The sequence below is a fragment of the Thunnus thynnus genome, chromosome 21 (assembly GCF_963924715.1).
Source record: "Thunnus thynnus chromosome 21, fThuThy2.1, whole genome shotgun sequence".
In the NCBI taxonomy this organism is placed as follows: Eukaryota; Metazoa; Chordata; class Actinopteri; order Scombriformes; family Scombridae; genus Thunnus; species Thunnus thynnus.
The window spans coordinates 16,384,816-16,401,504 of NC_089537.1; the positions used below are offsets into that span (position 1 = coordinate 16,384,816).

At 40.3% G+C, this 16,689-nt stretch overlaps 1 protein-coding gene across 1 annotated transcript; it reads right to left on the reverse strand.

Moving 5' to 3' along the window:
* Positions 1-51: 51 nt before the first annotated feature.
* Positions 52-15,834, reverse strand: tnfrsf11a (tumor necrosis factor receptor superfamily, member 11a, NFKB activator). Its single transcript, XM_067577963.1, has 10 exons — positions 15,466-15,834; positions 10,142-10,220; positions 9,652-9,777; positions 8,215-8,361; positions 8,040-8,130; positions 6,571-6,647; positions 6,290-6,397; positions 6,118-6,167; positions 4,929-5,892; positions 52-1,645 (listed from the first exon to the last, which is right to left on the reverse strand). Exons 1-10 carry the CDS (start codon positions 15,538-15,540, stop codon positions 1,362-1,364), a joined length of 2,001 nt encoding a protein of 666 aa, XP_067434064.1. The 5' UTR covers positions 15,541-15,834; the 3' UTR covers positions 52-1,361.
* Between the last annotated feature and the right edge of the window lie 855 nt (positions 15,835-16,689).

The window sequence follows — 16,689 nt, forward strand, 5'->3', positions numbered from 1 at the left end:
GTTGACAAGAGAGAAACCACAGAATGCACAATGGCGACCATCTTTGAAAGGATTAGATGCAAAACATTTTTAATTTCAATCAAAATATTCTTTCAGTCATTCATCGCGATAGATTTGATTGATATGTACATAATCATTGTAAGGCTGCATACATTTGGTGAGGTTGTAAATGAACAGTCCCTTTAAACTCCTACAGTGTGCATTTTGCCTGCTGTCAATGGCTCCATTTAACATATCCACACCTCAAATCAAATGAAAGGAAGCACAAAAGGAATATTCATTCTCGCTTCACAAATACATTATGCTTTCTTGTCTTTTGAAATATACTGTATACAAACATTGATCACATATGCAAATTCTGAAATAATACATAAAAAATCTACTATGTAAAATTATTTAAAACAAATTATTATAAACAGTCGGACATTTTACTTTTCTTCATTAAGGCTTGCATGTTAAAACATACTGAAATAAGATCAAACCAGTAACAAAATAGCTTATCAAATGCATAGCATTTTTCTTAGACACAAACTGCACACATGGTGCAGTAGGAAGAGAATTTTTAAAAAGTCTACATACACATAAGCATCGTACCAAAACTGGATGTGTCACTTTGTTGTAACAAAGCTTTCTTTAGACCCTGCACACCAAAAAAAAAGGGAAAATTCACTCAGAGAAATGCCAGATATTCATCATTATTTTTGAATAAACTTTGATTCTGCCTCACAAGATTAGCTAGATTAGATAGATTACATTTTCTACCATAAAAATATTTACTTTAATGATATGATTTTTGTGAGGGGAAGCACATTATTTCCACATGGTGGATATTTAGTTTTGTGAGGAAACTCTTCAAATCATCCAAATGTCAAACTCAGAAAGGCAAAAAAAACTGGTTGGCCGGGTGTTTTCATACAGGGGAGTGTACAAGTTTTAACCTATCCTATTTAATGATAAAATGTGGGAATGAAAAATGTAGTAACTTCTTTGTATGAGAACCCAGCTGCAATTTCCATGCAAACAGTAAAAACATGACGTTCCTCCAGTCTGAACTCTAGTTCCACATCCAGCTCCCAACAAAATTCCCCATCATTGTCTGGAAAGGAGGGAGTTTCCATTAAAAAATGCCTGCAGCTTTCCACTGGAAAATGAAAAAAGGCACATAGAGATGCTAGAGGCAAGGATCAGTGACTTATGTGGGAAATGGGATGTCTTTGAAGATAAATCAATAATTTCATAAAGAGCTACCAGGTACAGTATAGGGCAACAGAAATCATCAAAGGCCAGTTTTTCAGTGTCTAACTGATGGTTGGGGACTATGGAGATGATCGCTGTACTGACATAAAACACAGCCACTGGTTTCACTTTCCATGTGGCCGTTCCTCCATCACTTCTCGGACCAGCAGTGTCTCTTCTTGCAAGGTTCTGTGGGTAATGGAGTCCCCTGGTGACCTCAGGCTACTCTCGAAAAACTGAGCTGTCTCACTGGCTTCTTCCTGGACAGGGCTGCCAAAGGCATCGTCCAGCTCTGCCCCATCGCTGCCGAAAGATGTCTGGCTGACATAGACAACGATAACATCGCTGCTGAAGTTCATCACCTGGCCACTGGAGATGAAGGTGGTGTTGTGGTTCCCAGACACCTGACCTGAACAGAAAGATGTGGGAGGGAGAATGAGAAGAAGATCGTGAGAAATAGGAGAGAAAAAAAAAACAAGATGGAGGCACAAGTGAAGCAGCAAGATTTATGGACAATGTGCGATAAATGTGGTAGCGTGACAAAACCATTGGTTTGTAGGGGTAATTTATGACAAATTAATGAATATTTCCCTTTGTAGATGCTGTAAGAAATGGCAGTGCAATGACACCTTATTGGGTAATGTATAGAAATATGTATGTATATATATGTATATAGTATGGTTGTGTAAGACACCTTCACATACATAGGCAGATAGAGCTTCCCCTATTCATGACGCAAGTGAAGAAGGGGCTAAATCTTGGCTAACCTCGGATGACAAATGGACAGTGGGTGTAATGACCATGCAGGATGACCACAGAGAGGCCATGGCGACATGGACCGCCATATCATATCCTTTTTGCCCTTGTTTCAGAGTGCCTAGCACTTTTTAGCGTGAGAAAATCAAGACTTCTGAAAACAAGCCATTTGTTAAAGGTTCAGGGTTTACACACATGGCAGAATAAATGCAGACAAAGTGCTGTTCAACTCTTTATAACTCTGTCCAACAACATGTTTATCCAAAGAGAATTTTCCATGACTTATTTCAACTTCATTTATACCTCTACATTGTGAACCTGCATTCAAAAAACATTTGTATTGATTGACTCATTGTTTTCTTACTGTTCACATAAGGATCAAAGCGAACCAGGTGAGTTAGGAAATCAGTTGTGTGTATCTGTTTATAACCCATCTTTCACCATATTAAGCCTCTGGTTCCTTTTTTATCCAGCCTCCTGTCTGACTTTCCAGCCTACAGAATGAGCAGACCCTCCGTGACTCACAGCTCATGCCTCATCTGTTCACACATACATGCGCACACAAACACACACAGCAGTGAAATGTAAGTAAACACACTCTAGCAGACACTTTTACACATGCACACACACACACACACACACTAACATAGCCCCATAAAGCTGCAGAAACAGACTCACACATTCACACACTCAGAGAGTGTGTCTCTGTGTTCCCCATCTGAGAGCCTTTCCCGGAATACCAGTCTGAGAGGTCTGGCTTGAAAATATGTCATTTCACCACAACTTTGAAAACAAAGCTCTATGGAATCTGCTTGGGTTCCTCTGTTTATCCTTTCTTAATACCAAGCTGATTTTTCTGGATGCCCAACAACAGCAGCAATATCATCTACTGACAGGGGTTTTAAACCAAGGACTAAAATTGAACTCTTGTGGAACATCTCTCCTGTTTAATCTCAAAGACAAACCACACATTTATACAGATCTGCCTAAAATCTTGCTTATTTTATCTGGATGACTGCCAGAACTTGAATACCAGAATAGGTCTGGGTAATTAGCACTCTTTAGGTGCCCCTGACCAAAGGCAGTTAACCCTAAAAACTGCTCTAGCGAGTGACCAACAGGTAAGACTTATGTTTTATCATGTTTTAATTTCCAGGTGGAAAGGAAGCGTTTAAAAACTATGTACACAGGTGAGACCTCTGACCTTTAAATATCATGTGTGGGAAATCCATTTAATCATCTGTCATTACTGCATGATGGGAAATGGTGTTCATTTCATGCCAGCAAGCGTGTAATTAAAGTACCCAGTCATCAGTGAGAGTCCAAAAAAGTCTTCACAAGTTTGTGTGTGTGTGTGTTTTTGTTGGGTGGGCAGGGTTATAAAAGTATTACTCAAGCTGCACACATCTTGCTTCAATTAAAGCTGTGGTCACTTTGCGCAACCCTATGGAACTCTGGGTAAACAGGAGCATTGTACATGGCATAGTTCACACTGACACACACACAACAGTGTATGTTAGAGTGTGGTTCTAGTGGTTCACTAACTCATCAAACACACACATATCCTATTCCTGCTCTCTGTGTGGTCCCACCCAAATTTGGGGTCCAACTATCAATACTGGCGTTCATAAAACATATTTCTTGGTACACTGGCGTTGATAAAACATATTTCCTGGAAACAATCACACAAACCTCTTATTCTTATGCTGAAACCAATCCTCTTGTCTTGTCTTCAGTATGTTCACCTAATAATACCCCAGACTGAGCTAACCACTGTCCTGCGCAGACTGCTCTAATAATACAGCTTTTAAACTAACCATAACCACTCGGTGTTTGAGGCACAATGCATAAATATGTTTCTCTGAGATTTTTCTCTTTGGCAGCATTGTAAAGGCCTCAGTGAGAACAATACAAGTTCAACCATGTGACAGTAAAACTTTCCATTAAAACCGACTAAAATTTCATTCTGTTATTCTTGGTGGATTGTTCCACTTATTCTGCGGGAGCAGAACACTGCTAGTGTATCAAATCATGTATGGGTATGATTCTGTGGCAATAAAGTGGTGACTGCCTACTCAAACACAGAATAAAGAATCCACCTGGCAAACACAACTGTGGTCTCACAGTCTTTGTAATGAGCTATTATCCCCAAAGCACACAACCACTGTGCATACAGTTTTCATTGACAATAAAATGAGTAGTCATAGCAAAAATATCCAGCTCCATAGCATCTTTGTACTGCCCCAGGAGAGCTAAAAATAGCTTGTGTTTCTGGGAAGCTACGAGATGTATGGAAGCCCATTTCTGCCATGGAAAAAATGGATAAGAAGTTTGGTAATAATAAAAGTAAAAACATGAATGGTAATAGTCAGTGAAAATGAGATACAAAGTCAGAATAACAAGGTTGACTATCCAATTCAAAAATATGTATTTATAAGTAAAACTTGATTTTTAAGTGAAAATAATTAAATAGTAAGTCATTTAGACTTTGTAAGTCACAATTACTAACTTAGAATTATTAGAAAATAAATAAAAACGGACTTTTAAGTCCAAATTATGACATATGAAGTCATGATTTTGAGATGGTAAGTAAGAATTATAAGATACTAAGTTAAAAGTATTACTTACTAAAATTATAAGAAAGTAAGTCATAATTGTTAGATTACAAGTCAAGTATTAACTCACTTATTTTGACCCGCTAACTCAGAATTTTGACTTACTCTAATAATTCTAGTGAAAGATTTTTACAAAGAATCTCTGTCTTTTGATGTAACAAGTCATAATTTTAAATTAGTATATATAATTTTGACTTGAGTAATCACGAGTATTTCTATTTTTGTCATTCCTAATATATCATTAATATTTGTCCTTTTTTGGCAGAAATGGGCTTCCATACTGGGCTACATGGGTTTTGAAGTTTTTACATTTTCACCTACCTGAGGTAAGAGGTGGTTCTGCCAGCTGGCTCTGGAGGCTCTCAGGTGAGCACTCCAGCTCTGAGTCCCCTGATGAGAGCTTGTTTCCTCTGCTGTCTCCCAAGGAAAGTCCCTGGCCTTGCTCCTGGCTGGAGGCCTCAGGGGGCTTGTCCAGGTAGAGATCTCCGACAGATGAGGATGTCATCAAAGGGCTAACTGAGGTCATCGCGGAGGCTGCACTGGGGCTGCTATTCTCTGTGGAGGTGGAGTCTGTGCTTGCCAGTCTATATAATTCCTCCTGTTTTACCAGTGACCTGTCTTTCGGGTGAGGTTTGAACTCTGGCCTCGCCTGAGCTTGGGACAACGGCAGGCAGAGTTCAGGATGTGGGCTGGCTGGTGGGATTACAGAGGTGGTGTGGAGGAAAGGAGGAGACAGAGAGACCAGAGATGCAGCGCTTGTCTCACTCTTGAACAGAATAACCTTTTCTTGGTCCCTGCCACGCGTTTTTCCACTGTTGTCTGCCCTTTCACTCTCACTTTTTTCCTCTTTCCCCCTCTCATCTCCATCCAGCCCTCCACAGAAGCAGATTCTGGGAGTCCCATGGCTGACAGCCTGACTACAGTCCTCATTCTCTCCTACTTCCAGTGGCTCACGTACCGGAATGACACACAGACAAGAACCTGCCAACAGCGGAGACACACTCACAACTTCCTCTTCTTCAGACACCTCCTCAGGTTCCCCAGACCCTTCGCTCTGTTCCTCCATCACTGTCTTTCCTTTTGTCCCTTCTTCTTTCACTGTTAGGGGCAGTGACACCTTCACATCGGTAACAGTGGTGGGGTAGGTGCATGGGGGCTCATCAGCAGGGTTTTGGGGGGCTTGACAGATGAGTTTGGTTGTCTCACATGGTGTGCATTTGGTATTTCCTGGGCCTCCTCCTATTCCTCCTGCCACTCCGCTGTGGTAAAGAGGGGCCAAGGTCTCCTAAAGCATTAAAAAAGCATTGTAAGCAGGTGTTACTTGCATGAATGCATGAATAGTAAAAAATATATGATTATTACAATCCATGTAGTAAGAGACACAAGTGCTTTATTTGTTTCTAATTCTTCCATTTGGTCATATATTTCATAAACAATCTAATATGTAGGTGAGATTATGTGCAATATTTCTGAGTGTGTCCATGGCTTTTCAACTGAAATTTCATCTTACCTGCTGTATCCTTGTCCTCTTCAGATTCTGAACACAGGAGCGCAGATTTACTGGACAAAAAAACAACATTTTGTACCTTAATACTGGTTAAAATGCAGGAGCAGCAATCTTAATCAGAACAATAATGAAAGCTAAGGGAGAACTTTAAGATTAGTACAGGGCTGTAACCTACCAGAGAGTAACTTCAGTTTATCCTTGTAGCAGAAGAGGAGCAGGATGAGGAGGCAGAGAACAGTGATGACTGACAGCAATGAAACTAGAACCCAGGAGGGTGCTGCACCTGAAAGACAGACAAGTTCAGAGCTTGCTTTTCTATTCTGCATCTACTGTCAGTCATAAAAGTCTGCCAAAGATATACTACATCTGTCAGGTATTCTCATGTAGTTGTTATATACAGTATGCATTAAATTGGCATGATCATGATATTCTGTAATAAATGCATCCATGTCTTACCAGAGACAGGTGGTCCACACACTGCATCAGCCTGAGCGCTGCCTGGCTGTGTCTCACTCCTGCCCTCAGCCTTACAACTGGGAGAGAAGATGAAATACACACAAAATTAGGTAATCCTAATTAATATAAAAAGAAAGAATTTACAATATGCTACAGGTTTAAATTTCAAATAGAAAAGAATGAAATGAGATGTACAAAATATTAACCAGGAGTAGAACAGTATATGCAGTGTGCAATAATAATAATAATAATAATAATAATAATAATAATAATAATAATAATAATAATAATAATAATAATAATAATAATAATAATAATAATAATAATACAAGTTGCATTAATGTAACGTGCCATATTAGATCAGAGGTTAGAGATGTGAAAGTATAAGATTATGGGGTTTTTACATCAACATAACATGTAATGTCAATGGGTGGGATAGAGTCTGTGTCAGTGGGGGTCCCGGGCCTTGTTGATGACGCTGGCTGCAGATGGGAAGAAACTGTTCTCTTGGCATAAGGTTTTGGTCTTGACAGACCTCAGCTTCTTGTTTGTTTGATTGTTTCAACAAGTTTATGTCCAGGGTGGGAGGGGTCGGCCATGATCTTTCCTGCTTGCCTCCATGTCCTGGAGGCGTGCAGGTCTTGGAGGGATGGCAGATTGCAACTGATCACCTTTTCGGCTGAGCGAATGATATACTGCAGTCTACCCTTGTCCTTGGCAGTTGCAGCAGCGTACCAGATGGTGATGGAGGAGGTGAGGATGGACTCAATGAAGGTGGTGTAGAAGTGCACCATCATTGACTTTAGCAGGTTGAACTTTTTCAGCTGCCGCAGGAAGTTCATCAACCACTGAGTCTTCTTGGTGAGGCCGCTGATGTTCTGCTCCCACTTTAGGTCCTGGCTGATGATGGTTCCCAGGAAGCGGAAGGACTCCATGGTGTCAACTGGGGAGTCACACAGGGTGATGGAGGGCGGGTGGGGCTGTGGTCCTTCTGATATTCACAACCACCTCCACTGTCTTTAGAGTGTTGAGTTCCAAGTTTTGTCCGCAACAAGTCACCGGATGGTCAGTTTCCCACCTGAAGGCGGTTTCATCACCACCAGAGATGAGCCCAATGAGGCCAGTAAAGAGGAATACTTGTACATGTGGGTTTTTTTTCCCTCTATATTTTACCAGCCAGTGTACCAGCCTTTACAGCTGGCCACATGTGTGGTAATGGTGGAGAGAAAGAGAAGGACAGATGGGGAAGAAAACAAAATCCTCCCTCTGTCTCTCCACCGTCATTCGTCATTACAGACCCAGCCAGCAGTGAAAGCTGGTGTCTGGTCCAGGGTTCCAGGGAAGTGGTGTGCACATTACTCATAACAGCTGGCAGGTGGTGAGTACACCTACCCCACTGCATTTTCCCCTCACAATGTCAAAATATTCCAGGCGAAAAAGTGTGTGTATGAGCATGTGTGTGCACTTACTTAGTCCACTGTTTGCATTGTTCAGCACTGCTGTCAGCAGAGAAGAAGCCTTTCTTACATGGAACACAAATCTTCCTTCCGTTAGTTGACTCTGGAATTAAAAAGATAGATTGTGTCATGTCTCTGTAATTGCTTGATTTATGTCTGTTATTAGAGATACAGATTAATGTCTTACCAGGGTCCAACTCAAGTCCAAATCCAGCACTGCAGGAGGGTATCTCCTCACAGTACTCGCAGTTGATGGGATGGCACTGTAAGGTAGTTTTGCAGCGACATGGCTCCTCTGCCTCAAGGTTTTCAGGCCTTGGCATGAAGCCCTTACCTGGAGGGCAAATAAGGTAGTATTTTAGTGAAAATTATGACAGGCTTCTTTTTTGGCTGTACTGGCCACAGACCAGCCCCATAACCCCCACCAGCCCTAGCCTGTCACTGACTGACTCATTGAGTGATGAGGTTACACCATTGGTCGGCCGGCCCAGTGTTGAAAATGAATTGGCACAAACAGTTTTAATTACATCCTCAGGGGCCATTTACAGTGGAGCCCCAACCGCAACCCAGAAATAAGTTTTAAAAACACACATTTACTGACCAAAGTGTTACAGTACAGCCCCATTGTACGTGACACATCCACGACACATACAGAGGCTCCGACACTGACAGGAGCACCAATCCACTGATATCAATTTTACCAATCTGCACGGCGGCTAGCAGCTAGTTAGCATGGCTAGCATTGTTAACATAGCCATGTCGTGCTGTGTGTAGCCCATAGACTGTATATTAATAAGGTGTTTCTGATTTAATAGCTGTGCTCAGATATAAAGTCACAAAGCTGACTGATAACCTAGCATGCTAATGCATATGGATGAGACCATATGTTTACATGCATCCACAGATAGAAACAGATGAAAGAGCATGGGGAGTTAACAGATAATTAGAATAGTTATAATTAAATAAGCTCTCTTTCAAATCAAACATCCCGGGATATGAGTGGAAAGTATTGTTATTGCAACTGCATTCATAACCTTTTTTTTGTCAATGTCAGCCATTCATAACATTGCTTAACCATGTCATGTGATATGCTACTTCAGTACACTTTAACAACAAATATTACTGGGACCACTACAAAAAATTACAGATGAACATTTAATATCCAGGATTTCGCATTATAGACACTACCAATGACTATCCCCATGACAAACTGGCCACAATTTTGCACATTGACCATACACAGTCCAGCCATATACAAGGTTTTGACCAAGTCTTGTATTATGTCACAGTTTGTGGGATTGACTTTGTTACAAGGATTTAGAGATAACTGATAATAACACACATTGATGCAATTTCACTTTCACAAGTCCATTCAGAGGACACTTTCCTAGGTAAAAATTGATTTTGAGCTCACCTCATCAAAATCATTTACAGAAACAACTGCATTTTTCCTGCAGATCAATACAAAAAGTGAACATTATAGCCATTTCTGAGGTTGTAGTTTATTGCTGTACTGGTATTTAATGGGTGTACTGGGACATTTGTATAGTAAAGGCATATGTAGCAAAGCCCTTTAATGGTCTTTCAAGATTTTGACATCCTTGTGCCAGCTGCAGATACTAACCTGGATCACAGAACTTCTGCTGAAGACAGCGCATCTCTTGAGTCCAGCCAGGCTGGTATTCACCAGGGAGACATTTAATACACCGAGTGTGGTTGGAACCATTGCAGTCAGAATACACACGGAAGCCTAAGAAAAAAACAAAAAAAGACACAGAGGGAGGGTAGAGAATAAAGATGGATTTAACAACCCGTATATCACAGTAGCCACTAAAAACCTAACTGAAGAAGAGAAAAGAGGAAGGAAATAGAGGCTTTTTACTCTTTCAAAGTGGTGGCTCATTCTAGTGGGTCAAATGTTACTGCAGATTGTGTGTGCAGAAAATGTTCCATTTATGAACATCCTTCCTCTTTTAATTAAGGATCTTTGTGAATGGAAATCTATTTCTATGCTATGCTGAATCCATATTGAGTAAACTAGACATTCAATATTCTCACACTACTTTCTTGTGTCATATTTAAATTCCTGTGTATGTATGTGTGTGTGTTATTACCTGGTTTACACCTATTGCAGCATCTGGAGCCTTTTAAGTACTGTTTCTCGTCACATTGGACAGATCTGGAGACTCCGTTCTAAAAGATATTAAGACACAACATTAGTTAAGCTTTGTATATGACAGGGAAACAGGAAGAATTTTTTTCTTATATCCTTATACAACATATATACAACATATATATATATATATATAACAACATATATTTAAAGAAAATATGAGTTAAAAAACAAGATCTGTCATATTTTCTAAAGTTGATGAAATCATCATGATTTGCTTAATCAGAAACATCAATTTTCCTGTCAGTGCTTCATGGTTTCCTCAGTGTAGGCCATACTTTACGGTGCCCATCTTTCTCCTTCTTCAGATCATCTTTTAAATCTACACATGATATTTTGAGATGGTGGTGAGTAATGAGAGGAAGAGGATGGTTAAAACATTTCCAAGACATGCCCAGGAATTCTTTCCACACTCTCAGAAGCACCTGACCACAGCGCTGTGCACCCTCCAAACCAGCAAACCAAACTCTAATAGTATCCAGTTACATAAGGAGAACCAACTGGAATTAAATGCAATCAAATCCAGTTGGCTTCGACTTAACAAACACGTCTTGGCTGCAAATGGTCTCCTGATCCCCACTCTTGTGCCATTTAAAGATAATTACTAGCTTTTGGAAAGATGACCTGTTGGTTAACCTGCCCATTAAACTAAGTGATGAGAAAAAAAGTCCTGTGGCAGCCGTTAAGCTAAATAGTAATGTTATTCTTAAAAGGTCAGGCTTAACTATATGTTTCCTATTGTCATTCAACAGTGTGTGCTATTGCATTAGCAGGGAGGGAGCTCTTGTTACAAGAGACAGGGAAGTGAACAGTGTTAGATCAATCCACGTTTTAAACAATAAATGGAAATTCAAGAAAGGGGCCACAAAGGTAAAACATGTGGACAGACACATACTGTACACACCCTCCAGCCACCCTAACTTAGGGGCTTGCCACATTGCTGAATTAGAGAATCTGGCTGTTATGACAAAAACGATGCCAAAGCCACAGCATCTATATATAAATGTAAAAAAATACAACCTATAGGCCTGACTGCACTCTGACCTTGGACCAACCTCCTTCTTTTACTTCTTCAGCCCTTCTGCAAGCTTCTTCTTCCAATGAGTTTACACACTTAATCACTCATATCCTATAATTTGTATTGTATAGAAATACTGGCTCTGGAGAGTTCTAGTCCTGTACAAAGCCAGTCAAGTGAAGACTGACAAATCCATCCTCCTGCCTTGCCCACAGGCAACAGTAAGAAATAAATTCTGTATAGAGTTCAGAGCTTCCAAATTGAGTACAGTCTCTTCATCTTGCAGTTCAATATCATTTACTTTGGGCATTATACCCATGCAGTCCATTGTTGTAAATATGATATGTTACATAATTGATTCCTCATTTAAAGACTTATGTATCCCCAGGTTTTCCTGCCACTGAATGGGCTTCACTGTCATATAAAGCTGCCAACCCTGTTAAAACAATTGCTTCTTGATCACAGCTGAGCAAACTGTGCTTTGGAAGACCGTGAGATACCACTGAAAGCACTGGAACAAGCTTGTGTTCATCAAATTCCATTCTTACCATAGTTGAAGTTTTAGTTTAGTTAAAACCTCGATACATAATTGCTTCCAGGAGGCACTTGTTTTTCATAGCACCAAATTGAACATTTAAAAATACACCAATATTATCAATTTCGATCAAAAATAATGGTGGTAAAGAACATTGGCTTTACATAACAACATCTCCTCCTCTCCCTCTTGTTATTTCTCTACCTCTCTTTCTTATACCTCCGCTTTAAACTCTGTTTAGTCTCAGTGTCTGTCCCGCCTCAGGCAACAACAGCACAACATGAACACTGGCGTGTTTAATTACCTCGACTCAACTTCTCACACATCAGCCAGTCTTTGTTTTATAATCTAACCGAAGGGATAATGATGCACAGTGCTCATAGCTCGCACCGCAGCACTAATGAGGACCATGTGCTGCAGGAGACAGAAGTGACAGAAGTAGGAAAGGTTCCCATGCTAAGAGGCCCGTGTCTTTAGATAGATAGATAGATAGATACATACATACATACATACATACATACATACATACAGATGTGGAGGCACAGCTATAAGAGTGGTGGTCAATCTCCACAAGTAGGACAGAGGGCACAGGAAGCCAAAAGAATGCTGGGAATTGTATTTTTGTTACCGCCACATCTAAACATTGGCTTTGAGTTATGCGAGGTAGTACGTTTTGACTCACTAAATATATATGTAAGACGAAAAGAGCTGATCCACCCTATATGATTATAGGTTATCATAAAGTTCAAGATAGAACATCCAACCTCAAAGCTAACTAAGCTAAGTTATGTATATGAATATGTGTGTGTGTATGTGGGTGTGTCATTTTGTGGGGACTCTCCTCCCTTATGGGGACAAAAAGTAAGTCCCCTTAACGTAAATCATTAATTTTAGGGTGAAGACTTGGTTTGAAGTTAATGTAGGTTTAGGGTTATGTTAAGGTTAGGGTTAGGGTTAGGCATGCGGCGGTCATGGTTAAGGTTAGGGTTAGGGTTAGGTTTAGTCTCCAGGAAATGAATGTGAGTCAACGTAACATCCTCTGAAGTGATGGAAACAACTCTGTGTGTGTGTGTGTGTGTGTGTGTGTGTGTGTATGTGTGTGTGTGTGTGTATGTGTGTGTGTGTGTGTATGTGTGTGTGTGTGTGTGTGTGTGTGTGTATGTGTGCCCAACAGAAACTGTAAAAATATATTTTGGCTCTTTTGTTTATCTTTTTAAAAACCTTTAGCAGTTATGTGATCCTATCAAACAGGAGTGAGACGCAGTGCATTCCATCTACTGTCAGGGTACCAGAGAATTTGCATAACGGTAATTGGCTCCAAGCCAAGAGAAGCACAGTGTGGCTTTTTGGCCTCTAGGGGTTTCAGGGATCCATGATAAGGTGCTGTAAAAGCATATTGCACAACAATTGAATCTTTGTATAATGTTTGCACCTGTGATTGTTTTTTTTTTGAAAGCCATAAAAACAAATCCTTTGAAGTGCTACCTGCACAAATCATGGTTTTTACTTGTGTTAAATGATTTTTTTTTTCCCATAATCTCATACCCCTGATAAATAATTTCAGAACCTTTGAACAATATGAGCCTCAAAAACACTGCTTTTGTTTGCAGTTTCTTACAAACTGGCTGTAATTCCTTGCTACCTTGTTAATAAAAATGAGTATCAAGTAACTGTTACTGTAGTTTTTCCTGGGAAAAATCCTCTGGTGCACAAGAACTAGAATATTTCGTAATTGCATTAGGAAGGTGACTTCCTTGGAATATAAAAAAAGAGCTGGACAGTTACACAGAACAATGATACTGACCAGGAGAGATCACACACTCTGAATAAAAAGTTCAAGTCAACCATAATCAGTGTTAATAGTCTCAATGGAACTAGACAGAGCTTAATCTGATGATGTTAGAGGCATATTAAAAGTATTAAGGCAATTATAAATTATCCTCCTTTCCGAACACAAAGCTCTATTGTCATTACAAGGGATGCAACATCTATCAAGTGAATGTCTGTTGTCTGCACCATTAAATCAAGTTTGGATCTGCAGGCCTGAGGCAATACAGTGTTATTGCTCAAGCTGAGTTAGACATAACACTGATTACCGATGCTGTGGTGGGTGGATGGACTGACGGATGGATGGAGCTACAGGAGGAAGAGCATGAAGAAGATGATGGATGTGAAGGAGGCTAATTGGTTCAGATGAATAGTCGGGAAAGAGGTAGTATGCTTTATAGTTGAATGAGTGTGTACATACGGGGATGAATACATGGATGGATAAAGAAGCTGGTTGATAAAAACAGGAGGCACATGGATAAGCAAGTAAATTAATCCAACAAAGCTCAGCTCACACATGATATATTGACTTTTAAATCTCTCAACATCTTGAAGTAATCTTGTGTTGCTCAATTTCAAACAGACAGTTTGAAATAAATTTCGAATGATTTGGACGAAGTGGTTGAAAACCAAGAAAATGAAGGGGAATTCTTCAGGGATACTGTGAGTCAGTAATGGCAAGAGCATGGTGAGAACAAACCAAAGCCAAAGGTTTGCAGTGTCACCTTAAAACGTAGATGAAAAATATCTCTTCATCTCCACACACTGACTAGTTTTCCGGGCATCGTTTCTTTGTTTGCTCACTCTTGTTGCCACTATTTGGAAAAAAAAGTAACTTGTTGGACAGCATGGGCAAGATGCAGTGCCCTCCCAAGCATTATCTCTTGCAACACTATTTTGGTGAAGCAGAGAAAGAAAAACAAAGAGAGCGTCTGTTCCAGTCAAGTCATAACGATGCTGTCTTACAGTAATGCAGGCAAACAGGCAGTGATAGATCACTGGTGCCCAGAAGTCCCACCACTACAACCACATCTTATAAACTACTCCACCTGGACAGAGTTAGCTCCTTGGACTAAACAACAACATGGACAACAACATATCATGGGCCATTCACTTATTTCTCCCTCAAATTTAACTGTGGCAGAGGATCAGCTGAGACATTACATAGAATCAGGACTAAATGGGAACCCTAAAAATCACAAGCATAACAAAATCACAGAGCTATAACATTAAAAAAAAAAAAAAAAATTAAATGATAGAGCTCTGTATGCTACATACAACATGATTAATACACCCATACAATCAAATACCTGCAGCATTTAAAGGTATAAAACCTTTACACCCTGCCCCCTTTCTTTTTAGTGGCCCCTGCACTTCATTTTGAAAACCTCTCCTCTGGCAGAGTTAATGAGGTTCCTGATGAGCCATTTGGCCCGCGCCGATCCCCTCTGGACCGGGAGAGAATGTTTGGTGGAGGGAGAAGAACATCCAGCCGCCAGCGGCGTTTTTGCGGTCAGAACAGGAGAGGTGGACTTGATCCAAACACAACTGTTTCCAGTCAGTGTCCGTGCGTAAAAATCCAACCCCTCCTCCCCCCCGCTTCTCACTCTATCCAGTTTATACAAATAATCAGATCTGATGACACATATTCTGGTTTGTTGTTACATATCTCCTTGCCCATCATCTCAAGAAAAACAAATCGTCATCTGTATTTTTGCGTTGCCTCTCTCATTCTAACTAAATATGACAGCGTTGTAAAAGTAGCGCAGAGGAGACAGAGCATACAATAAAGTAATTATCAATTCTTTTGGTTGTTATATACACTCAATAATTGTGTTATTAGTGCAAAACTCTTAACTTTAACAGCAGAAACATCTTTTTTTACCTGTGCGTAAAAGGTGACAAGGACGCATGTTATCCAGCCTCGGAATATCCAACTCGTGGAAAAGTTCAGTCTCATCTTTGCTGATTAATGAAGACCACCTCTTCGACAAAGTTTTCTTTCACGGTCAAAAAAGCAAATATCCGATTTCCCAGATTCCACTTGAAACGTCCTCACAGTGAATCACTTCTTTTTCTTGTGTGCGTAAATGTGGCCGAGCCTCCACATCGATTCACAGGGCATTCTTGCGCCTTTATACCCGGTAAGGCAGCTGCGGTTTCCACCTCTCCTCTCCTCTCCTCTCTTCCTTCTGCTGTCCCCCACGCTTTGTGGAAGGTGCTGCGTGCAACAGCTTGTAAAAACTGACTGACTGGCTTAAGGGAGGGAGGGAACTCCTCCCACATTGTCATATGTAAAGACAAAAGTTCATCCCTTTCTCTCCCTCCTGGTTCTATGCACTAATCTGCTATGATGCACAGTAAGATTATACCGGTAATATGAGCTATATACACTGGAATTATAAATGTGCTGTCATTACATGTTTCTGTGATAGTCTGCTCAAAACACAGATGTGCCTGCACATCCATTCTGATTTCAGTTTGCCAACAAGATATGTGACCTCATACTCAATTTATAATAAAATTCAGGTATTACCCTATAAACTGTATGCAAAACATGTGGTCACTTTCATAGATTTCACTTCCTACATTTGCCATTCATCATGGGAGTGAGTAGGCCAGTTCCAGCATAGTTCCTGGAGCGTGGGTTCTGCTGGAACAGCCATGACCATATCTACAGTCTACAGAAGTCATTTATCTAAAAGCATTAGTGACTGCCTCCAGGAAATAGTTGTTCTCTGCTCTTAGGGAAGGGTGTGAGAAAAAAAAAACAAAACACTGGTTATATGTCCCTCTGAATTTGCATGAAAGATTGGGCCCAGCCTACTCTGGCGAGCCAAGAGAGGGAAGGTTTGACAGAGTGGAGAATATGTTCTCTTCAAGGTGACAGTTATGCAAATATTAAATTGCATGGGAATGGATAAGGCTAAGGGGTGTTTCGGCACAAGAGAGGCGAAGAGGGAAAAAAAGATGCAAAGAAATTTGATCCTTGAAAAGAGATAAACACATCTACTTTAAAACAATTATTCAGATATTTGTTTTAGTGGTGAGCACACATTGTTACAGTTTCTGAAGTAATGACATTCCAGATGTTTTCAGAAACATGAGC